This window comes from Hyla sarda, chromosome 7 (genome assembly GCF_029499605.1).
Source record: "Hyla sarda isolate aHylSar1 chromosome 7, aHylSar1.hap1, whole genome shotgun sequence".
NCBI classification, from domain to species: domain Eukaryota; kingdom Metazoa; phylum Chordata; class Amphibia; order Anura; family Hylidae; genus Hyla; species Hyla sarda.
This window is the reverse complement of record NC_079195.1, coordinates 167,953,626-167,980,198: the sequence shown is the minus strand read 5'-3', so window position 1 is coordinate 167,980,198 and position 26,573 is coordinate 167,953,626. Positions and strand designations below refer to the sequence as shown.

The window sequence follows — 26,573 nt, the reverse complement described above, 5'->3', positions numbered from 1 at the left end:
CAGAGAAGGGAGTGTCAGATTATCATTAGGCTTAGTTGCCATACTGAACACAGCAAGATTTTAGGAGTATTTTAATGTAAGATATTATAGTCAATATAGGTAGTTTTAACCCTTAAGGACCGGGCCATTTTTCATTTTTGTACTTTAGTTTTTTCCTCTTCACCTTCTAAAAATCATAACGCTTTCAATTTTCCACCTACATACGCATATGAGGGCTTTTTTTTTTGCACTACAAATTTTCATTTGTAATGACATCAATCATTTCACCACAGAATCTATGGCAAAACCAGAAAAAAAAATATTTGTGGAGCATAATTGAAAAAAAAAAAAACACCATTTTGTAACTTTTGGGGGCTTCCAATTCTATGCAGTGCACTATTCGGTAAAAATGACACCCTATCTTTATTCTGTAGGTCCATACGGTCGCAAGGATACCTAATTTATAAAGGTTTTATTTTATTTCCCTACTATAAAAAATTACAACTTCATGCACCAAAATTTGTATGTTTAAAATTTCTGACCCCTATAACTTTTTTATTTTTCCGCATGGGGGCTCATTTTTTGCACCGTGATCTAAAGTTTTCATCCGTACCATTTTTGTTTTGATGGGACTTTTTGATCGCTTTTCATAATTTTTTTTAGGGTATACACAATGGCCAAAAATATACAATTTTGGACTTTGGAATTTTTTTACGTATACGCCATCGACCATGTGGTTTAATTAACATTACATTTTGTATAGTTTGGACATTTACGCATGCGGCAATATTACATATTTATGTTTATTTCTGTTTACATAATTATTTATTTTTTTGATGGGAAGAGGTGATTCAAACTTTACTTTTAATCACATTTATTAACTTATTTTTTTTAAACTATTTTTACACAATTTTTTTGTCGCCATAGGGGACTATTACATGCAATCTTCTGATTGCATACACTGTTCAATGCTATACCATATTGTTATCGGCGCTCTGCTGCTCCAGCCTGGATCTCAAGCATGGAGCAGCAGAGTGCCGATCGGAGATGGAGGCAGGTAGGGACCCTCCCCCGGCCATACAGCTGTTCGGGACACTGCGATTTCACTGCGGCAGTCCTGAACATCCCGACTGAGCTGAGGGAATGGTTTAGTTTTGTTTTAGATGCGACAATCAACTTTGATCGTTAATTCGATGATCGGTGATGTCCGGCATTAGCCACGGGTCCTGGAAGCCACTGGGACCACCCGGCTATGATGCAGGGTTAGCACGTGACCCCGCCTTAGGGCACGGGAGTGGAACCAGGGCGTACATGAACGCCCTTGGTCCTTAAAGGGGTACTCCGGTGAAAACCTTTTTTCTTTTAAATCAACTGGTGGCAGAAAGTTAAACATGTAAATTACTTCTATTAAAAAATCTTAATCCTTCCTGTGCTTTTTAGCTGCTGAATACTACAGAGGAAATTCTTTTCTTTTTGGAATGCTCTCTGATTACATCACGAGCACAGTTCTCTCTGATGACATTATTATAATAATAATAACGCTTTATTTATTGTTGTCCTTAGTGGGATTTGAACCCAAGTCCCCAGCACTGCAAGGAAGCAGTGCGAACCACTGAGCCACCATGCTGCCCTTAGCATACATCTGCTATGCATGGTTGCTAAAATGGACAGAGATGTCAGCAGAGAGCACTGTGCTCGTGATGTCATCAGTGTTCCAAAAAGAAAGGAATTTCCTCTGTAGCATTCAGCAGCTAATAAGTACTGGAAAGATTAAGATTTTTAATAGAAGTAATTTACAAATATGTTTAACTTTCTGCCACCAGTTGATTTAAACGAAAAAAGGTTTTCACCGGAGTACCCCTTTAAGGTGTTAAGGACTCAGCCCATTTTGGCCTTAAGGACCTGGACAATTTTAGTTTTTTGCACTTTCCTTTTTTCCTCCACCCTTTCTAAAAAGCATAACTCTTTCAATTTTTCACCTACAGACCCATATAATGGCCATATTAATACTTTGTATTATATTATATTATGACATCACTTATTTTATAACATAATCTGCGGCGAAACAAGAAAATTTATTTGTGAGGCAAAATTAAAGGAAAATGCCATTTTGTAACTTTTGGTGGATTCCGTTTCTAGGCAGTGCACTTTTCAGTAAAGATGATACCTTAACTTTATTTTGTAGGTACATACGGCTACAAGGATACCCAATTTACAGTATGTAGGTTTTTTATTTTATTTTACTCCTAAAGAAAATCATAACTGCATTCACAAATTGTCATCTTCTGACCCCTATAAATGTTAAAAAATGTTCTGCATATTGGGCTATATGAGGGCTAATCTTTTGCACCATGGTCTGAAGTTTTTTTTTCCGGTGGTATATGAATTGACCAAAAGTCACTTTAATGGTATATGAAGTGACCAAAAGTGCAAAAGTGCACAATTTTGGACTTTGGTATTTTTTTACTTGTATGCCATCAACAGTGTGGTTTAACTAACCTTATACTTTAATAGTTCGGACATTTACACATGCAGCGATACCACATATGTTTATTTTTGATTACATTACTTTATTTTAAAAAATGGGAAATGGGAGGTAATTCAAACTTTTATTAGGGGAGGGGCTTATTTACATTTATTAACTTTTTTTTTTTTTTTTTTTTAACACTTCTACTTTTCTTTTATAGTCCACAGAGGGGGCTATAACATGCAATCATTCAATTGCATACGCTGTTCAATGCTTAGCTTTGGCTCAGCATTGATCAGTGTTATCGGTGCTCTGCTGCTCCAGCCTGCCATGGCTGGCTGGGAGCATCAGAGTACCGATAGGATGCCGAAGAGGCAGGTAAGGGCCCTCCCGCCGTCCTCTCAGCTGATTGGGACATCACGATTTCACCAATAAATATTACAAAAATTCATGTTACAAATAATGTTATTTACTACATTACATAAAAATGTTGGTTAATGACACGTGCACTTAAAGTAACAGGACACAAGGGCATACCCATAAAAAAAAAATCTAAAAATATGTTCAACTTAAAATTCCAATTTTAGCAATAGGTAAATTTTTTGTTGATACATTCCCTTTAACAAAAGATTAGACATTACTTCTGTTCTTAAATCCTTAACTATTGCTAGTTGTAACCAGCATATGAAATCTGATTAGTTAAGTTGTAAGCAGTAACCTATGAACAAGGAAAGAGAAAAGCGGAACAGAAAAAAGAATGGGAGGAATTATGGGATTTGTAGTTTGGCATGGACATCTGCATACTGCCACAAACAGACAAAGGCAGAGGAAAAAAACAATAAGAAATGGTTTTGATCACATCCCTATCACGTTTCATTGCCCACCCGTATCACAAATCACAAGACGTTCTCCTTTCCTGATTCTGGCAAAACATTGCAACAAAGGCGCTTCTAATTCTCCACGTTTTTGATGCTTGCACACAGAAAGCGCTGGGAATTACACAGCAGTATAGTTGAGACTGCTTTTATAACTCAGCATGTGGCAACCAGATGGGATTTTGTGTTATTAAAAAGGTTAACTTTTTCCCATAACCAAGCAAATTTAAATATAAAATCAGGCAATGGCCAACATCCTAAGAGCACTATAAAGAAAGAACGGGGGAGCGAGAAAATTAGAACTTAATGAGGAACCCTTAAATGAAGAATGAGCCACATGCTAGCTAACATTGCTCTTCTTGTTAGATCACTCCTTGATTTAAAAGGAAATTCTATATCCAGTGTTGCAGTTGTATAAATATCTAAGGATGTGTAATCTTGCTTAAGTAAGGATTCTGTTTGCTTTCATTGCAATTACAAAAGAAAATAGAACAATTTCATCCACAGACGTGTTCATTTGATAATGAAGGTGGTCATAAATAGTAGGCTATATATTATAGTGTTAGTGCTCTACATGTAATAGTGTTAGTGTGCTGATCACAGCAATTATTAAAAGATTAAGATACTTTAAAAAGAATCCTTTAATTGTCAAAAATTTTTGGTCAGTCACAGTCTCAGTTGTGCCCCCCATCGAATAACTGGTTTTGTCACCCTTAGCAGTAACAATTGCAATCCAATATTTGCTGTAACATATAATGCATATTTTACATCACTGTTGGGGAATTTTGGCCCTCTTTTCTTTGCCAAATTGGCTTAATTTAGTTGAATTGAAATGTTTGAAAACTCAATTGGATTTAAATCAGGACTTTAACTCCCTCAAAAACCTTTGTTTTGTTTCTGTTGATTCATTTGGAGGTGGACTTCCTTGTGTCCTGCTATGTAACCCAACTGGACTTGAGCTTTAAGGATCAAACTGGCAGGTAGACATTTTACAGGATTTTCGGAGAGGATAATTCATGGTTCCATAAATTATGACAAGTCATCTTGGTCCTGCAGATGCAAAGCAGCCCGAAGCCATCACAGTGCCACCACCATGTTTGATTGTTGGTATTACATTCTTGTTGTAGAATGCAGAGTCATCTTTACCTCAGAGCTGATGGGACTCTCAGAAAAATGCAACTGTTTACACATCAGTCCACAGAATAGTACCCTCAAGTTTTAGATGTCAAGATTTTTTTTAATGAAATTTAAGATGAGCCATTGTGTTCTTATGGCAGAAGTGGGTTGTGCTGTGCAAGTCTTCCATGGATGCCATTTTGCACAGTGTCTTTCTTGTTGTGGAAACTTGTACATTGACCTTAACCAAGGCAATTGAGGCCTTAAGGTATTTAGATGCCAATCTGGCTTCTTTTGTGACCTCCTAGATAAGTCTTCGATGTGGTGGGCCATTCACTCCCAAAAAAGTTTAGTAATGCTCCAGGTTGTCTTTTGTGGATAATGGCCCTCGTTGTGGTTTGCTGAAGTCTGAAAGCCTTAACCATGGCTTAGTAATCCTTTCCAGACTGGTAGATTTCAGTGACTTTCACATCTGTATTTGAATCTCTTGAAAACAAGGCATAATGTTCTGCCATTTGAGATCTTCTAGCTGATTCACATTGCCAGACGAATTATGTTTATTTGATGGTTTTATTCGACAGGTCTGGAAGAAAACATGCTTAGGTGTGGCTTGTGAATCAGCACCCAATTTTTGATTTAGTACTAAAGGAGGGCAATATCTTTTTTCCCTGCCCCACCAACCTATTAATCAAGGTCAATAGCTGGGGAGGCAGAAGCCACCAGGAACCATCCTGATGAGGGTTTACTCCCTTAAAGCAAAATAATTTAAATATACATCCTGGAAGTGTCTGCCTTGCCGCACACAGAGGTACATGTACATTTTGTATAATAAACGAAGGTCAGGTGTGTCATAAGGACAAGTCTTGAATTGTTCTATTAAGGGGGTAGTTCTCAAAGTTGTGTGGGCAGCAGAGACAATATAAGAATCTGGGCAACTTTGACAAAAGCCAAATTGTGATGGCCAGAGGCTTAGGATAAAGCATGTCCAAAGCAGCATGTGTGGGTTGTTTTTAGCACACACTGATTAGTACCTATCAATAAAGTTCCTAGAAAGGATCACTGATAAATCAGCTTCAGAATTGCCCAAAAGCACACTGTAAAGAATAGCCTATCTGGTCTAACCCCATAGAAGAGTAAATGTGGCACTGACAGAAGAGAAAGATAATGCAGGACACCTTCAGATGTCATGTGGAGTTTATGCCTTGACAGGTTGGTTCTGTTTTTTGCACCACAAAAGGAACCTACATTATATTAGGTAGGTGGATGTGTATAGCATATAGTTAAAGGGAATTTGTCATCCGTTGCATTTACTTACCTGTTGGTACAGGCTTGTAGTGCGGGTGACATTGATGAAAATTATAGCATTTTTTAATCAGTATCTCTGTTCATCCATAATCCCTGTAATTCAATATATATATATATATATATATATATATATATATATATATATATATATATATATATAAAGGGCTTGGTGCATTCCAAGGCCCATGGTGTACAGTAATGTCAGGCTGGCATTGTGATAGTAACACCTCTTACCCTGTGCTAAGCCTTCTCCTGTGCAGAATAGAGCTCCACTCTGCATCTAGATGCCTCTCCCTTGCATGTGCAATAGCAGTGACCATGGGCATTATGATGAAGAGTGGAGTCCAGTCTGCAGCAAAGGAGGCTCAGCACAGGGGAGGAGGCATTACTATGAAGGTGCTTGTTGGACACCATTGTGAACCTGGGGCTTTAAACGCTCCATGTACACCTACCTTCTTCATTAGCATATACTAAATACCTAGGATTACAGATGAATGGAGACAAGGGGCGAAGAACTGTTACTACAAGCCTGTACCAACAGGTTAGTGTGGGTGATACTGACGACAGATTCCCTTTAAAGGGTATACTGTAGATATGCCATAAATGTCTGATAAATGCAGATCACACCTCTGGGACCCACAGCTATCCCCAGATTGAGGGTAAACAACATACCTTTGCAAGCTATGCTGTTTTTATATCTCTAGAGGGGGCCAGGGGAGGCCAAGGAAGCAGGCCTTAGGGTTCTGAGAACTTGCATTTATCAGAAATGTATGGCATACCATGGCCATAACATCTTTCAGCATCTAATAACCTTTGTATTTAGAACTTTATTTCCTTTCAAAACATTATACTATAAACTATATTATAAATTATAATTTAAATGTTAATCATGTTACTTACAATCATATTAACATTCAGTAGATCATTCATGTAAATACAGTTAAGTAATGGTAAATATTTTGACTGAAATGAATCATAAGTAAAGCTGAAATTGCAGACCATTAATAAAGTTTAGTGTGAAGAACACAAATAGTAAATCCATTAAAACATTAATTTAGTTATTTAGAAATGTTTACCTGGATCCAAACCTGCTGTTTGGTTTTGGAGATATCTGTTGTATTATCCTCCATTGCTAATATTTAATGGCTGTCATTGAGTAATGGAGGTGGGACCCGGCATGCTGGGTATACCTGGCCCTACCTCCATTGCGCAAAGCAGGCTTTTTCTAAATTAATAATGGAGGATTATACAACGGGTATCTCTGGAACCAGACAGAGGAGCCGAGTAAGTGATACCTTATTGTAATCCGGTTCACCTGCACTATAACCCTGTGAATGCATTTAAAACCACTGTCAGTGTCTCTTTGAGAAGTTTTACACTGTAGAGAACTTTTAATTGTAATGTTACAGCAGTGTCAGGGGTCGAAAATATTAAACAGGCTCAACATTTCAGCATCAGCATAACATTATCATACTGTACATTTAGAATTCACACAGCAGGTCAATTTCTACAATAATTTAGTGCTGATTTTTTCCCTCGAGTGTAAGAGATGTCTTAAAATCTCATCACATTGCTGGTACTGGGATATGCTGTCACTGTAGTGTACATAATAGATTGTTACCAAGCTTTCTGAAGTCCTAAAAAGACAAACATTTGATAAATTTTTAGTCTGTCATTTTTAGTATACTGAAAACTAGATGACAAACCGTACATAATTTAGAGCAGTTAGTGGCATAGTAACTCTTGAAGCTGTGACACTGTCATACATATTACCTGCAGATGCCTTTAGGGGGAGCTTCCAACATTTACTGTAGTCTCTTAAGTTACAATATTAATTGATTCAGGATGACCATTGTATGTTGAAACCATTGTATGTTGAGCACAAAACTCTATTGAAGCCTGGCAATTGGTTCTGAAGCCTTCAAATATCATCCAAGAATAGAAAAAAAGTGAGGAATAAAGACAAATAAGTAGATAACTAATATAGATAAAGCAAATCCTTACATATAAAAGTAAGAAAGAGCTGCTGGAAGCTGTAAATTACTATAATATATGTAGAGGACAGGAGCTTCTTCAGGATCCTGTACAGTACACACAGTGTCCCCAAAAATGTTTAATGGATCTGCCCCCACCTGGAGCAGCTATCCCTGGCACAGGTAAAGAGTAGTGCAGAACATGTAGTACCCCCTGGACTGTAGGGGGCACTACCAGACAGCCAGTCAATGCATGCACTTCAGTAATACAGGTGTTTTACCAGTGAATGCCCATTCTGATTGGTTAGTTCTTCCAGCCATTGACATGTTTCACAACTCTAGACAGTCCGTAGCATTGTATGTTAAGTCTGGTTTCAAGTTACAGTGGTCCAGAAAAGACCATTATATGTTGAAACTATTATTTGTAAGTTGAGGTAGTGCTGGGCGGCATGACCAAAAATGGATATCATGGTATTTTTCCAAATTATGGCGATTTCACTGTATTTAATGGTATTTTTTTTCCCGCTCATTCCCAACGCCCCCTGGGAACCCCCCTGGGGAACTAATCATAGCAAGCGCTGCTCTGCTTCTCCTTCTGTGAACGCTGCACATCCTCCCCAGGTCAGGAAATTAATGATTTGGAGATTTCCCGATGTGGGGAGGATGTGCAGCGCTCACAGGAGGAGAAACAGTGCCTGCGGGTAACATATGATTAGTCGCCCGATGCGGGGCCCGACCGATATTGTGGTTTATGGAAAAATTTATATCGTAAACAGAAAACACACCAGTATTCGGTGTGAACCGGTATACCATCCAGCACTATGTTGAGGCCTTTGTAAGTTGAGGAATCACTGTACTGCAGATTTATAAAATTCATATTAAGTTCAACCACTAGCTATATACATACATATATCATGAGCTCACCTTTATACACAGACCTATTCAGCTCTCCTCTATACAGATACATTATGACATTTATCGGCTTAGAATTTTAGACCCAAAAATGAAATTGTAGATATTAAAACACAACTGTCATTTCAGGTACATTTTCAGAATAGTCTGTCAATATTTCTGTAACATGTATATGCCATTTTTACCAGATTTCTGTGCTGCAGACTTTGTCTCTAATTTTTAGCTTTCCATTAAGTAGTGGGTGAAGTCTAGCTGCTGTGATGTCTCTCATACACGCCACACATATTAAACAGAATATGTTTCTTCCGTATATCTCTATAGGACATCGCCTAAACAGCAGCTGCATGTAGTACATTATAGAGAACTAAGCTGTGACTCAAATGCTGCCATGAGAACTAATATTCTAACAGTAATAATGTTTGCTTCTAAACATTTCCAATCACTCCCTCTTCTATGTTCATAGACTTGTATAGGCAGTATGTAATGTGATCTCACATTAAACTACTACTCCATATTATAAACACAAGATAGAATTGAACTAAATTTAGTGAATGAAGTTTATCAGGGAATGAAGCCTGATAAAAAAATAGAGAAGCTTTATTCTCTTATAAAATATATTATAAAGTTTCATTAGCAAGCTAAATCTTGTGTTTATTGGTTTATGAAAGAAAAATATTACACTACCTGCTGTGTTTAACTTAAATAGATGTAATTGCACTTGGAGTAGGAATGGCCCATTTTAATATTTTTCTGTGGCCAATGAACCCTCTGTACGATAGGTGTAGGTGCTTCTACAATGCGGAGACTGATAGATCTTTTGCAAATTTAGTGCATTTGTCATGTTTTTTTTTTTATCTAGCTCAAGCCAGGAGTGGATCAAACAAGTGCTCATATAAAGACATAGTAGGGAATGAAAAATAGCAGATGACGGGAGCCCTTTTACTAATTTTGCATTAGGGTCATAGAGTTTCATGTTACACTTTTTTACTACATACCAAATTACTGTACTGAAAGCTTATCTTGAATTGACATTTTTTTTTGTAAAAATTTTTTTTGTCTATGGCCATGCATTCGCATATTCTAACCCCATTTTGGCCTTAATCCCTTCCCTTGGCGATTTTTCATTTTTGAACTTTTGTTTTTCCTACTCACCTTCTAAAAATCATAACACTTTAAATTTTTCACCTAAAAATCCACATGAGGGCTTCTTCTTTGCGTCACCAATTTTACTTTGTAATACCCTTAATAATTTTGCTACAAAATCTAGGCAAAATTAGAAAAAAAAAATTTGTGGGGCAAAATTTTTACAAAAATTTTGTGGGCGGCTTCTGCTTCTACGCAGTGCAGTTTTCTGTATAAATTGCACCTTATATTTATTCTGTAGGTCCATACGGTCGCAAGGATACCCAATTTATATAGGTTTGATTTTATTTTACTACTAAAAAAAATTATAACTACATGCACCAAAATAATTACATTGAAAAAGGTCCTCTCCTGACCCCTATAACTTTTTTATTTTTTCGCGTACAAGGCGGTTTTTGCACCATGATCTGAAGTTTTTATGAGTACCATTTTTGTTTTGATCGAACTTTTTGATCACTTTTTATTCATTTTTTTATGGTATAAAAAGTGACCAAAAATATGCTATTCGGACTTTGGCATTTTTTTACGTGTATGCCATTGACAGTGCGGTTTAATTAACTATATATTTTTATAGTTCAGACATTTATGCATACGGGAATACCACAGTTTTATTTTTTAAATGGGAAAAGGGGGGTTATTCAAACTTTTATTAGGGAAGGGGTTAAATCACATTTATTAACATTTTATTTTCACTTTTGTACTGCAATGTTATAGCCCCCATAGGGGACTATAACATTACACACACATTTCCTACACTGATCACTGCCGTGCAATAGCATCAGTGTTATCGCCACTTGATTGCTCCTGTCTGGATCTCAGGTACGGAGCAGTCATTCGGCGACCAGACAGTAAGAAGGCAGGTAGGAATGCTCCTTGCATCCGGCAAGCTGTTGGGGATGCTGCGATTTCACTGCGGCGGTCCCGAACAGCACCACTGAGCTAACCGGCAATGTTTACCTTCGTTTTAGACACGGCGATCAAGTTTGGACATTAGCTCGATCAGCGATGTCCGGCATTAGCCATGGGTCCTGGTTGCCTATAGCAACCGGGACCCACCGGGTATGATGCGCGTTCACCTGCTCACGTACGCATCATACCTCGGGAGCCACAGATGGACGTTAATGAGTGTCCATTTATGGCAAGGGGTTAAGGACCCAGCCAATTTTCATTTTTGCACTTTTGTTTTTTCCTCCTCCCCTTCTAAAAATCATAATGCTTTCAATTTTGCACCTACAGACCCATATAAGGGCTTGTTTTTTTGCTTCACCAATTGTTTTATCATAATCTGCAGTCAAACATTTGTGGGGTGTAATTTAAAAAAAATAATTTTGTAACTTTTGGGGGCTTCCGTTTCTAAGCGTGCACTTTTTGGTAAAAATAACACCTTATCTTTATTCTGTAGGTCACTACGGTTACAAGGATACCCAATTTATGTAGGTTTTAGTTTATTTTACTACTTTAAAAAATACATACACCAAAATTCGTATGTTTAAAATTGTCATTTTCTGACCCCTATAATTTTTTTCTTTTTCTGCATACGGGCTTATATTAGGGCTAATTTGTTTGCACTGTTGTCGATTGCATTTTTGTTTTGCTGGGACTTTTTTATCGCTTTTATAAAAACATTTTTATGGTATATGAAGTGACCAAAAAATACTCAATTTTGGACCATGCAATTTTTTGATTGCATACACTGTTTAATACTATGCCATAGCATAGCATTGATCAGTGTTATCAGTGCTCTTCTGCTCCAGCCTGCATCCTTAACAGGTTATATTTATATACATTTTTTAGATTTGCAATAAAATTTTAAACACCTGCACTACATCTTTAAAATGTATCCAAAGTTCCCAGGGATCCAATTAAATTGAATGACCTATACTGTATCCGCTAAATGGAGCCTGCTATCTCTTTCATGTTGAACAACAAGTCATAGGGACGATCTCCGTAGGCTTTTGCCTGCTCCACCAGCCATGATTGATAAATCTCTCCCTGTAACCAAACAGAAAGGGATCATTCAAGGCTGGTGATGCAGGGAGAAGCCTCTGGGGAACACTCAGATGACTCATGGTTCAGACAGTGTGAAAGTGATGACAAGCTCCTTTTTAATATGGTTTCAGCTTGTTGCTAATCTAAAGAAATTAAGCGACCTTAAGATACTGGGTAAAAAATTGTGACTGTATTATAAGCCAGCACAGTTAGCAAAGTTCTTCTACATTAAACAATATTTCAACTTCAAATGTAAATGCATTGTTATTCTAAAAACAACAAACCACTGAAAGTCCATCGAGTCTGCTGAATCGGTAAAATCCACAGTACAGTACTTTGGTGAAAATGCAAGTCTGTATTAGAAACAAGAAAAGTTTGAAAAACATCCAGGGCAGCTGTTGTTGACCTTTTGTTTCCAAGTTGTTACCATGTACTGAGATTATCACATGACCATCACTTATCCAGTGAATAACTGATAATTCTTCAGGACGCAATATGATTGAAGGCAAGCCATTCAGCTTCGGAAATGAAGATCTGTCCGTTTTGCTTCATCTTGGCAAGACTGTTGTCATTGTTTTGAGAGAGGATATTTTCTTCCTGGCTGACAATGTAGGGGATTCTGGAAGCCTATTACTTAGTAATCTCCCTCATAAATTACGGCAAGTACTTACAAATGCATTTCATCAACAAGAAAAAATGAAATAAAGATAAGAGGATAGAGCAGAATTCTGTTGTTTGGTTCGGCAATTAAACATTGCAGTCACATACATGACATATAGCACATTACAAAACAATGAGACATATAAAAACCTGTTTTACAAATTATTTTAGTGCATGTTAGTTGTAAAAGCACTTGTCAGCTTTACTTACATGTCTGTTTAAGGTTGATTTCAAATCTGTGGCAGAGCTCCATTTGGAAAGCACTATCAAAGATTAGGTTTAAACAGCTGGACTTGACCAAACGCTGCAAGCAGTGTTTTTTTTTCTGGTCCGATTGAATCCTGATATATATATATATATATATATATATATATATATATATATATATATATATATGGGCAGCAGACGGAGAACAGACAGACCCCATTAAAGTCAATGTAATCTCTGAGTACTGTCAGCATCCAATTGGTGTCCGTTGTACAACAGACCGTCCAGTTCTGTTTTTTGGTATTGAACAGAATTTGCAATGGATGGCCCATAAAAGGGCCTCTGTCGTAGGTGTGGAGATAGCCTAAAGTGATTGGCTGCCATTGATTTGATCAGACTGGGTTAAAAAATCAGTACTCAATGAATCCATGTTGCTGTCATTCTGATAGTCCCTGTGTCCCCATAGATCACAACTTCCTGGTTGCATCTTAACACTAAGAAATGCATATGTCAAGATTGGGCCAAAGTTAAGATCAGTGAAAACCCAGTAAATGTTGGAATGGCAACTGTGGTGTATCAGTTAGGTGAGTATTTTTTTTAACCTAGCCTGTGTGTTTAAAAAAATAAATAAAAAATACTGTAAGCCAAATATTTCGATTTTTCCACAAAATAACAATGCTGAAACATGTCTGTATAGACGTTTACATTGTGCCTTTCCTCTGTAATCCAAAAGAGAATAACAGAGAAATCCATAGACAAGAATTTTGTGGGGCTTAAAATCCCTTAAATGGTATATTCAAATGTACAGGATCTGCTGCATATTTACATCATTTTTATATCTAGTAATGCAGTAAATGGTTGACAATAGAGTAAATGTTAATAGCTATATTAAGAACATTTTGTTATGCAGACTATGTATTAGCAGTAGCTACATGTTAGTACTATGCTTGTTTGATACAATCCTCCTTTTTAGGCATATTTAATGCCCTATTCACACACAAATGTTTTTTTTTTCAATGTTGTGTTATGTCAAAAAGAAGATGTGTCAGGGAGTATGTGTATGTACAGATGGAGATTTCTGGGAAGCCATTAATCTTCAGTGTCTTACTAATTTTAGTCTGGCTGAACACTGTAGAAAGCACACATGTATTTGCTGCAATGCAGGGAAAAAACTTTTTTCTCAAAATGATAACTTATCCATCCTTCTCCAATTATTGGGGTTTCAACTGCTGGGACCCCCACTGATCACAGAAAATGTATTTGTTTGAATGGAGTGGTGGCTGAGTTTTCACACCACTGCTCTATTTAAAGTCTTGGGGACTGTTACAAAATTTTTAGTGATGTACTCTGTGATCTTTGCAGTCCCATAAACTTTGAGTTGGGTGGCATTGTGAATACTAAAGCACCCATTCATTGCAACTTGGACATCTGGGACCTTCATTCTTGCCATTGGTGGGAGTCCCAGGGGTCATACCCCACCAATCATACATCTGTCACCTATCTGGATTTTTTAGAGTATTAAAGGGGAACTCCGGTGGAAAAAAAAAGTTTTCAAATCAACTGGCTCCAGAAAGTTAAACAGATTTGTAAATTACTTCTATTTAAAAATATCAACCCTTCCAGTACTTATCAGCTGTGTAAACTACAGATATACTACAGAGAAATTTGTGAAGTTCTTTCCAGTCTGACAACAGTGCTCTCTGCTGACACCATGTCCGTGTCAGGAATTGTCCAGAGCAGGAGAGGTTTTCAATGGGGATTTGCTTCTAATCTGGACAGTTCCTGACACTGACAGAGGTTTCAGCAGAGAGCACTGTGGTCAGACAGAAAAGAACTATACAACTTCCTCTGTAGTATACAGCAGCTGATAAGAAGAAGAAGTAATTTACAAATCTGTTTTAACTTTCTGGCACCAGTTGATTTAAAAACATTTGTTTTCCACTTATTTCCACCGGAGTTCCCCTCATGGTCACATAGTCTCCATAAGATATAATTTTATCCCTTCACTGATTTCTATGGAGATTGCAGTGACCCTAAAAAGACAAATGTGGCCAATGAGGGCAGATGAGGAAAGATGAGACAGTAACCAGTCAGACAGTTCTAGATTAAAAAGTTTCTAATAGGAGTATTTCTTTGGGATAAAGTTGCATATTTGTTGTGTTGTTTGGAATTGTGTACAATGTATATCATAAAATATGTACATCTTCTTCCTTAGAGAATATATGCAATTTTTCTTGAGCGTTTGCCAATAAGAACTGATAGTTGATTCCAGGTGATGTCCTCCTATCTTACAGCTTTTCTACCTCATATGGTTTGATGAGTTATGGAAAAATTCTTCCCCAGGAATTTACAGTCAACATTTTGTACATCTAAGTGATGGTGACTGAAACAAGGCGTTACATTTTTATGATATAGGTGGATACTTTCTAGCAAGTTAACAATCTGTATCCTGGATGTAAAAAAAAAAGGCAAAACTCAGTGTGTTGCTACTAAATTTAGCTGGTTCTTCTCATATGTTGATTTAAAAAATTGGGGTCCCATGGCAAAGATTAAAATAGAGCTCATTCTGGTGCTGACTGACTGACACCACCATAGCCACTAGCCTGATATAAATGGAGAACTTGGTGCTGAATTGTTATTCCATCTCCTGTTTATCATATTTGGGTTGATTCTGCACATCGCTTGCTAACATTGTAGGGTGTGTGAAGAGGGCATTACATCACAGACCACCACAAACCCTGGCCTGGGCTCTCTCCAGAGGCCCCATAGCAGCTGTATGTTTAACCTCAATGGCACATTTACCCGTGAACTGATGGTAATGTTCTAAGACAATTAAGTGACACAATAAGATTTCCATCTGGCTCGGGAATTGTTGTTGTAATTTGTGATGTGATAACGAGACCAACATTAAGATTTTTGTTTTGTTTTCATTTTTACTTTGGCTTTTTCTGTCTTTTACTGCCATAGAAATAGTTTATCATACAACAATTTTGCTCAAGTTTTACTTGGCCATAAATATAAATACAGGTTTATCAGCCAAGTACTATTAAAATTGTGTCATGCAATAGAGTCTATTGGAAGTTTATGGAAAGCTTTTGTCCCATCTTAATGGAACAAATGCAAAATTTTATGTATGGATCTTACTTGGGTATATGGCAGGACTTTTAAAGCCATAAAAACTATTGCCCACTGAAAGGCCCAAAAAAATTTAAGTTGTTTTGATTGTTTCGCACCACACAAAGTGGATAACTGTGTTGACCTTGAAGAAGGATATAGAATTTGTTTCTCTTTAATATCCTTTTTTTTTCATGAACATTTTCTAACTTTCAACAGCTTGCCTCTCCTACAGTAGTATATATTTCATTTTAAGTGACAACCTATTTTTCAGTAAAATGAGTAATGCCCCATTATGTTGTAGCAGTTTCTTTTAGTTGAACTTCTCACCGGTAGTGATTTATGTATTCTTCAACCAACTCATTTTCTATGATGTTGTTGTCAATGTCTCTTGGAGGTTGGAGTTGAAGTGTGAAGTGTGAATCCTCTCTGGATATTTTATTGTTCTCATATATCTAACCGTAACATGTGTTTGAATGGCTGCACTATTTGCATACTAAATGCTGCTTTGAAGATTTGTTAGACACATATTGGGAGATTTATCAAATCTTGTCCGGAGGAAAAGTTGCTCAGTTTCCCATAGCAACCAATCAGCTCACTTTTAACAAGGCCTCTGCAAAATGAAAGAAGCGATCTGATTGGTTTCTATGTGCAACTGGGCAACTTTTTCTTTGCACAGGTTTTTGATAAATCTCCTCCTACATTCTAGGTTTTAGACACAAATCCCATCTGATTAGACTCTTTTTCGGCCCCCTGACGAAGCCCATACGCGAAACGCGCGTTGGGGTACAGGTAGTGATCTCCCTTATTGGTGTATGGCAGGTATTTGTTACTTTTTGCTGTTTTTCATGCTCTTCTCTTTTCTATTATATAATGCTGCTGATTTACCTCTGAACAGGGCTAGGTGCTATATAATTTGTTACGTGCACTTTACTCATAGCCCGTTTGAGGATATATACCAGCTCTGTACACTCATTATATGTATGTTTCATTATTTAATTTTACTATCTATGGGCATGTTGCAATTTGACATCTGTGGACTGTATTCCTGCCGTCTGTACTGTTTACCATTGTGGATTTAGTATCACTACCTCTTTCTGTAGCTTTCATTTGTATAGTACCTTGTATTTTATGTATGATTTTATAATGCACTGGAATAAAGATTATTCACTATTTTTGTGTTCAAATCAGTATACTGGTATCTTTTTTTGTTGGTGTAGTTAGTTTATGATAGGATCCAGTTTACGCAATTGCCTGTTAGCCAATTGTGTTTGTTCAGTGACAGTAAACTAATTTTAGTTCTAAATATTCATTTTTTTCCTGAATGAGAAAAAAAATTCTAATTCCCAACCCCCCCCCAAACAGTACAATTTTTGTCTATGGGCTGTGTCTTAGGATGCACCTTATCAAGATGTAAGTGAATGGACTGAGCTGCAATACCAGACACTAAAGGGCATCAAAACAGTTTGTTCCATATATTTTTTTGCCAGCTATTCTTTCAAATATTGACACATACGTTTCACCATATTTCAATAGATTTTGCCTAAAAATTTTTAGAAAAGTGGGCATGTCTTATGTTCTGGTTTCATTTTCACAACATTTTCAAACTATTTAAGCCACTTTGTGGTCAGAGAAAACTGCAACAGGCAAACTGAAAAATGGCTACAAACAAACCACCAATTTCAATGGATAAATGGCAGATGGTCAAAAACGGTCTAAAAGAAAAACATGTCTGATTCATTACTATGGTTGCTCATAGCAACTAATCAGCACTCAGCTTTCATTTTGCATCCTGTTCTTGAAAAATTAGAGCTTTCACTTGGCTGCTATTGGCAACATTGTTTTTATTGTAGGCTATGTTTCCACACTATAAAATGAATAAAAAAATATATTTTTGTAATATAGGAATATTATAAGTCTGCATTTTAAATCTAATAAGGTGCACAGTGAAAGTCAGTGGAAAAGTGGCTGTCAGTGCACACACTGTAATTACAAATTACGGGCTTTTCGTAAACAGTGTGTGTGGGGCGGGATGGGGGTTAGATATCATGTGCACAATTATAGTCAGTGGAAGCCTCTGTAATTCCAAATAAGGTAATATTTTTCAAACAGTGTGTGTGTGTGTGGGGGGGGGTTATCATGTGCGATTTTTTTTGTTTGTTGCATTGACGAAAAGGACTAACAGTTGCACACTTTCTGTTAAGAGATCTGCCTCCCTGTGCGGGAGAGCCTCAATAACTACCCCCGTGTGTGCCAAATAGCCACTTTTCCATAGACTTTCATTGTGCACATTGTTGAAATTAAAAATATGGACATATTTTGCTATTCATTTTACGATGTGTGAACACAGCCAGTTTTTTAAATAATCTTGTTTTTTTTTAACCCAGGACAACCAATATAACCTAGTTTGTGTTCTTGGAAAATATATTAAATTACTTATTAAAAAATCTGGTAAATCTGAGGCCCATAAATATGTCATACACCAATGTTCTGTAGCTGTGTGCACAAGTTGCGTTTTTACCACATACTTGCTGAGTTTTGCTGCTGTGTTCCAAAATCACTGCAAAAATGCAATGTGTGAACACAGCCTAATGGAGTGCGCCAATAACAGAATTCAAAATGATTAGTGTGGGCTATAAACCAATTATTTCTTATTAGCGCCAATAGCAAACTCTTGTGTAAGTTAGTAAAGCGCTGTTAATGAATAGGCATAGGCAAAGCAGAAACTTGTCAGAGACAGAACATGTATTAAATCTGGTGAAGTAAGAGAGTTACATGAAAAGGCAGACAAACTTCAGAAAGCATGAGGCAAGAGTTAAAAATAAAAAAATGTATTTTATTTCTGACACAAAGTATCAAAATGAATAATGTGCATTATTTCTTTCATTTTCATACAAATATAAAAATATATATAACATATATAACAGTGGGAGAATACTCTGATAAAAAAACAAAACAAAAAAAAAAGATTACACATATTTACAAAGAAAGAAAAAGCTAGGAAACCCTCTGACTACGCCACCCAACAATGCAGGGCTTACACTGTGTCTGTCGTGGTAATTCATTTATTATACATAAAAAAGTCATTGCTTTAGTCAAACACATGTGATGTCACTATGTTTGGACTGTCTTTCCCCAACCATCCATTATAGTGAGAACCATGCCTCACCATTGTAAGCATACAAACAGCTGATGGATTTCTTGTTCCCGTCATACTAATTACCAGTGGAAGTTTACAAAACATTTCAGTTTTTGGTTTACATGAAATTCCATTCTTTCCATTTTAAAATTAGAAACATGCATAGAATTTTAAAATCCCCATTGTTCCCTATGCACGCTTCATACCCTCAGATGTCTACTGTGTTCAGGGCAACAGATGCTATAACTCATCAGAAATATGTGATATGATATATGGAACGCATATTTGCCAAAATAGTTTGTATAGCAAACATTTTCTGTATGCCTAACACTGGCTAATAAAATTAGCCATAAATAAGGGATCTTATTATATAAGCTTTCAATTTCTTTCCCCAAAAACAGAGATGGCTCCCAGGAGAAAAAGTTTCATTTTTTTTTTTTTTTCTATCATCTCTATCATCTCTGGGAACAGTCCCAATTTTTGGTTAAAAGAATACCCCAGTGTGTTAGCGTAAAGACATTGTTTTTGCCTGAATTGCTTAGGCTATGTTCACACTGCGTAAAAAATGTGAGTGTATTTTTTACTAGCATGTTTGGGAATGAATCAACCTTTTTTGACACACCCAAAATTCATGTAAAAAAATATGCTCATATTTTTTATGCACTGTTGACATAGCCTTAGTTTTCCTTTAGTTGGTGATTGTTAATATTAATAACTTGCACTCAAAGAAATTCTTTAAAATTTGGTACAGACCCTTTTTTAAGATTTTTGAAGATGCCTCTGAAAACGAAACATGTGTATGGACTTCCTTATTGTTTGCAGTTCGTAACTCAGAGACAAAACTGTGTAGATTATAAGTAATCACTGTAGCCAGTAGTCACTAATAGTCAAACTGTTTTACTAACATTAAAGCTGAACTTTAGAGGCAATGAGTATAGAATGTGTCAGCAGATAAGAACCATTTAGCCCATCTAGTCTGCTCAATGAGTTGCACCTGTCATTGACATTTCCATATCACGAGCCTATGATATTGATAACTTTATAAGTCATATAACTTGTAACCAAAAGCTGTCATTTCTTTAAAATTTTTACTGACTATATATTACTATTAATGTATAAAAAAGACTGGGAACAGGAAGAAATGCAAGGGTCTTAAATTAGTAACAGTTCTGTGTTGTTTACGGAGATCTGGTTCATCATTATGGATACTTAGTGGTTTAAGGTCTAATCACTTTGCTGCCAGAAAGACTAACCGCACATTATTTGGCAGTTAAAGTGTTAAGAGGCCCCAATCACTCTTTGGTTCCTGGTAGTCTAACCTCAAAAAATGCTCTGGAATGGCTAATTTATGCACCTCTTAGGGTTTCTGGTGTCTTAATTAAAGCAAGACCTCATACAGGAGCTTACATATCCTGTAGCAAGGTCAGGGGCAGCAGAAAGACAAAAAGCAGTGCATGCACTGAATAGTTCACTAGAAGGGAATGGTGGGGGGTAGAGTTGATTCCACAAGGCTGCACAGGAATTATTTATATGCAGAGGCAGGAAGGTAAAGGAGCAACAGGGGTTGTGTAGAAGCCAAGGAAGGCTAACCAGATGTTCTTGCATTCATTACATGTAATCTACTTTTAAGGTTGCCCAAACATTACAATGCACAACCCTTGCCATGCTGTAGATGCAGGTGGTGTTTAAAAGTAAAAAAGCAAGTATTTTTATGTGAGCCTAAACAAAACTTCACAATCTAGTATGCCAACATTATGATTATTCCATAATAAACACTTGAAGAACACTTGTTCTAGGCCAACATTCTGATGTGATCCCATTGTCTACAGATTATCAATAATTTTTGGGGATTTTTTTTTCCTTTCCTTTCCTCTTTGAATACCATATCGCTTGTTTTCTGCTCCATAGCTACAATGCAGGTTTGTACAATTTAAATGGAATGGTGGGAAAAGACCATCTGCTCGTAAAAAAGGGGATTTTAATCATAACTACCTGACCCCTGAAAAGCCAGTCTTAAAGATAACAGTTGTCATGTACAATATTTATGTCAAAAAGATTCATAGTTAGGAATTCTTTCAACACCCCGGACTGCCTGACAAAATCTGGGCCTCATTTATCAAAAGTATCTAAAATAAAAACTGTCTTTGTTGCTAATGGCAACCAAATCAAGTGAAGCTTTCACTTTATCATAACAGGTTCTGATCTCTGGTTGCTAAGAGCAATACTTTTTTTTTTATTTAAACACTTTTAATAAATGGGGTCCAACTGATTTTTCTGTTCTTGATTTAGTAGGGAGTCTTTATGCAAAAAAAAACATTCATTCAGCAAAAAAACAGTCTAAGGGTACGTTCACACATACGCAGATTTGATGCGCAGGATTTGATGCACAGGATTTTCTGCTGCAGATTTCAAGGTAAACTAAAAAACTGATCACAGCTTCCAATCAGCAGTTACAAATCTTGCGCATCAAATCTGCGCAGGATCCTGTATGTGTGAACGTACCCTTAGGCTAAGTTTCCACTTGTTGATTGTTTCTGGCAGTTTTTGGAAGACTGCCACTGCAGTTTTTGAGCCAAAGTCAGAAGTGGATCCATAAGGGAGGAGAAGTGTAAGTCCTTCCTTTATATGTCCTATTCCTTTTGAATATACTTCTGGCTTTGGCTCAAAAACTGCAGTAGCAGTATTACAAAAACTGCCAGACAAAAAAAAAACAAGTGGAAACTTAGCCTTACTAGTCCCATTTACAGCTGGCTACACTCTTAATCAAAGGATGTCCAATAAACAATTTTATTTTTTTACATTTTGTTATTTTTACTTATCCTAGAGCATGACATAGAGGCATGCAAAGATGGCAATGGAGGATCCAAGAGTTTTGGATCCCACCATTGCTCAAAGGAGATATTTTGTTTTTCTTACATACATTTTTGGAAGCATTATTGATTGTATATCACAATTTCATGCATAAGGATGTACCTATATCTTACTTTCTAAGGACAGTTTTGTTTTCACATATGTATATATGCACACAATTATTATTCCATATGTAAGGCTTGGTTCAAACCACATTTTTGCAATACAGTTCCCGTATACGTTTTCAATTTGAAAACCGTACAGAACTGTATTGAAAACCGTATGCAATGACTCTCCATTGAAAACCGTATGCCAAAAGATGCATCAGGTTGTGTCCGTTTTCCATCCTGTACGGTTTTGTCAGTTTTTTTCCCATACCCAAAACCGTAGCCTACCACGGTTTTTGATCCGGTTGAAAAACCGTATTGAAACATATACATTTTTTTTTAACATGGCAGTCAATGGGAACCGTACAGAACTGTATGTGCGTACGGTTCCATCTGATTTTCACCATACAGTTTTTCACTTTGCACAGTTTCTTTCTTAGAAAGTGAAACTTCATTCATAATGGAATGAAAAGTAAAAAATGTATACATTTTTTTCTTAAAAAACTGATGCAACCGGACATCATTTTTCAAACCATATACAGATAAAATGTGTACACATGTTTTGATACAGTTTAGTTAGGTTTTGAGGAGTCTGTTTTTTTTTTAATCCAAAACCTGATACGGGAACTGTATTGCAAAAACGTGGTGTGAACCCAGCCTAATACTTACTTGAAATGTTCTCTGAGAAAGGGGAGCTTAAAAAAATGTCTTCTAAATTAATTTGCTGGCCTTCACTTCACGACTTTCAATTCTCAATTTATTTTACTTATATTTGGCTAGCCAGTAGATTAACATTGAGATTAGAGAAAAAAGATGAGGTGGGAGAACCTTGGTGTGAGGCAGAATCTCAATCCTTAAAATGTTATTCGAGGTTCCCATGACCCATCCTATTTTACGTATATATCCACTCCACACCTTCTCCTTTTTCATATTTTGTAATGTGGATTTTTTTTTTAAACATCAGCATATGATGCATGATTTGGCAGTTGAACACTTCTGTGCCTTTATTGTATACATGTGTACATATGTGAGCTGAAAGATGTAGGGTTCAAAAATAGGATTTTCAGTTAAGTTAAATTAAACATAAATGAAGTGCTTAAGAAATGTAATAGGGACAATGGTGTCAAGTTAAACATTCCCAATACTAAGGCGGCCCTTCATGTCTGTTAACGGTGGGCTCAGATAACTAAAACACAGAGACTTGTCTGCCTGTGTTTGTACAATGGCACAAGCCAGTAAAGGTTCTGGCATAAAAACGAAACAAATGTTTAGATGCAGGTTAAAAAAATATACTCAAAACCCTAGAGGCAACAGGAACTGCAACAGGCAGAGAAGAGAAGGACCAGATGCTAACAACACTTTTGAGAACCTCGAAACTCAATGTAGGCAGCTGTCAAATCTAATTTTGGGGGAAAAAAGACTTTACAGTTATTTAACTCTATTTGTTCTAAATGCGCAACAGACCATTATGCCCTAATGACACCTTTAAAAGGCAAGGTTCTTTTTCATGTTTTTCAGCTTTCAAATTGGCATTTTATATGAAAGCCTTCACTAGGCTACTTTGTATCACAATAGTAGCCTCTTCCTCTCTAAAAAAAAAACAACAGATGTAGCACTAAGTGCAAGGCACGTTTCACCCTCCATGTTCATCACAGTTCAATAAAAAGGAAGGCTATATTAAATAAAATAATATACATGTGTATATAGATATAGATAGATAGATAAAAAAAAGATTCTGCAAGGTTACTGGTCTGATTGATAAAGTTTCTGAAATGCGTAGACAAATATAATGTGGTATTGTCTAGTTCTCTAGTTAAACAAGTATAAAACATTTCACACCACTACTCTCTGAACCTTGCAAAGTTTAGCTTTGAAAAATGTTGCTTGTCATTTGAGGAGACTCCAAATGATGGATGTGTAAAATACTGATTATTGGGATGTCCTATAATTGGAAAGGAAACCCACTCAGAATTTGGGGCCACACTGGTTTTCTTACAAGGCTCAGCACCAAATACATTAAAAGCTTCCAGGTTACAGGCGTGTGAGTAGTAGTACCCATGAAGATCGCGTCTTAACACATTCAAGGCGGGAGCGGAAGCTGAACATCTGCGTCATCTGCTTACTTGTTCAAAGCTTTCTCCAGGTACTCCTGGATCCACTTAATCTTAGGGTCCAAGCAAATCTGTTTGCCATTGTGCTTAAGACGAGCCCTGTAAAAGATTGCAGTACAACCAGGTAAGAGAATGCAATACAGGTGTGTGTGTGTGTGGGGGGGGGGGGGGCAATAGGGAATAATCAACAATATATTGGTATTGTTATGCTATCTCAGAAGGCTTGGTCATAACTTGCCTCAACCCACCCCCCTCCCATCACCATCTCCATGTCATATACATATATATTTTTATTGGGAAATTTAAGGAAAAATTCGGTTTTATCATGATGCCTTGTGCTGAACAATGCCACAGGCAGAGAAGCAAAAAGGGAATGCATACAGCAGCTGCTGCAAACTGTCTGTTGGGGAACTGGCAGGAGTGTTGTGGGAGGGGAGTAGGCAGGGTGGGAGTGCTGTGATGAAAAGCTGAGGGGAAGTAAAGCATTCTGGGAATTGTAGCATTGAGCAACTGCTCACGTGGGAGAGATGATAGGGAAGAGGATAACATACAAGCAAAATAAATGGATTTTAAGTGATTTCAGAACTTGGGCAGATAGGTAAGCAATGCAGTAAGCATTGTTGTGCTACAGCCTGCAGTGACAGCAATTTTTGCTATCTTATCTGCATGCTGACTTTGCAGCACAAGCCACACGTGTTATGTACAGTTGACAGCAAGCAGGAAAAGTATGACACTGTAAGTTTTGTTCTGTTAACCACTGTGGATACAGTCCAAAATTTTCTAGTTATTATTATTATATTTTTTTATTGTCGGCCAAAATCATTATTTATCCTACATCAATGACATACTAGTACATGTGGTATTACTATGCTATCTGGCATTCAAGATGTATTCTGCTGTAAACCATGAGGTTGTATGTAGAGGAACTTTAAGTGTGCACTATAAGGCCAGTTTCCAACTAGAAAAGGATTGGAATTATTCCTCATTTCAAATCCCTTCTTGTTTTCTTTGAAAATAGGCATGTTTTGTTACTTTGTACTTACACAATCTGCAGAGAGCAGTTGGTGGTGGAGAGAATCTTCAGGTGTTTGATGTTGCTCTTGGCCACATTACTTTCAAAGTATCTACAGGGACATCGGTAAGTCAAGCTGACCGGTTTCTCTGTGGGGACAAAACACAAACATTAGGAGTGAAACCCCTGCCTTGAAACAAGCATTACAAAACAATTTATCATGCTGTACAGCAATCTGTTGTTGAGACTGTAGTCATTATTGAGAAATTGAATAAAGGGACAGACTAGAATCTGTAGAAAAAGGACAGATGCAGAATACATACAAGCGGTCATACGGAATCAAGGGAATCGTGCAGATATATATATATATATATATATATATATATATATATACATATATATATATATATAAAAAATGAAAAAATGCAGCACATCCAGTAATACTACCACAGGTGCCCAGCGTCCAAGGCCCGATTGCGCCATTGATTTCTGTGGACTATATATATATATATATATATATATATATATATATATATATATATATATATATATATATATATTTGGTATGGTACCTCGGTCCCAACCACCTGAATCAGACTGAGATGCAATACTAGACACAGGTAATTAAAAAAAAATATTCTAATCTTATACTAACCTCTTGATAAAAATATCATTATGTGTCTAAATCATCTTAGAAACTAACTAATTCTTTCTATATTTTACAACTTATTCCCTTCCAAATATTATTTGTTCACTTAAAATAGTTTGTGTTCTCTAGGGTTGTTTGATGGAAAATCTGCAGCTGCTCATGTTACTTAAAATGAGCCAAAGGTGTTTAGCAAGGCCCACTGAGCTCCCTGTAGCCCTCAGATGTCTCTTTTTTTCATTCAAAAAATGTGCAAACACTCTCTAAATAAGAGATATCAAGACAGAGAGAGAGAGAGAGAGAGAGAGAGAGAGAAGTCTACAAGGGTATATGAAGTTAGAAAAATGTTCAAGTACTACTTGCAGTACACGGTTCTGAAGTTTTAGATTTCAATTCATTTTTATTGAACATTTTAATCAAAGAAACAAGACAAAGGGAATAGTACAATAACTGGCAAAGGGTAGTATGCTCATAATGAAAAGAATATTGAGAATAAAACAGAACAGTAGCCAAAATAAATATGCAGTGAGGAAGAATAATCATGTCGGACATGAAAAATACCATCCTGTGTAATAATAATGTCTTAGCTAGCTAAGTAAACTTAAAGGGAAAAAAAATTGGGGGATGGGGATTGAGAAGTAGAGAAAAATGGTAAGTGAGGGGAAAAACTTGTAAAGAAGGGCTAAAATATTTACAGTGCCATTTACATTGTGCAGTATGTATATGGTGATCCTAAAGTACAGAAATAGTAGAAACAAATCTGGAAGCACTGGTAAGTTTAAAGTAGAAGCCTTTAAAAAACTTATTAGCATCAAAGAACATGCTTCATTATTGTACCCGCTCCATTTTGGCTTCCATAAATGGTACTGAAAGTGATTAGCTTCTTACTACATTGTCTTAGATTTACTTTTAAACCAACATCATTCTTTATGTTTCCAAAAACATGAAATGTTAATTTAATTATGTAA

At 36.6% G+C, this 26,573-nt stretch overlaps 1 protein-coding gene across 1 annotated transcript in view; it reads right to left on the bottom strand.

The window, feature by feature from the left end:
• The window catches only part of CXCL12 (C-X-C motif chemokine ligand 12), a 67,944-nt gene that overhangs the window by 28,366 nt on the left and 13,005 nt on the right, over nt 1-26,573 (bottom strand). Inside the window, exons 2-3 of the mRNA XM_056531244.1 lie at nt 24,991-25,108; nt 23,960-24,046 (exon numbers count right to left, since the gene is read on the bottom strand). Coding sequence (XP_056387219.1) covers nt 23,960-24,046; nt 24,991-25,108 — 205 coding nt within the window. The remainder of the gene's footprint in view (nt 1-23,959; nt 24,047-24,990; nt 25,109-26,573) is intronic.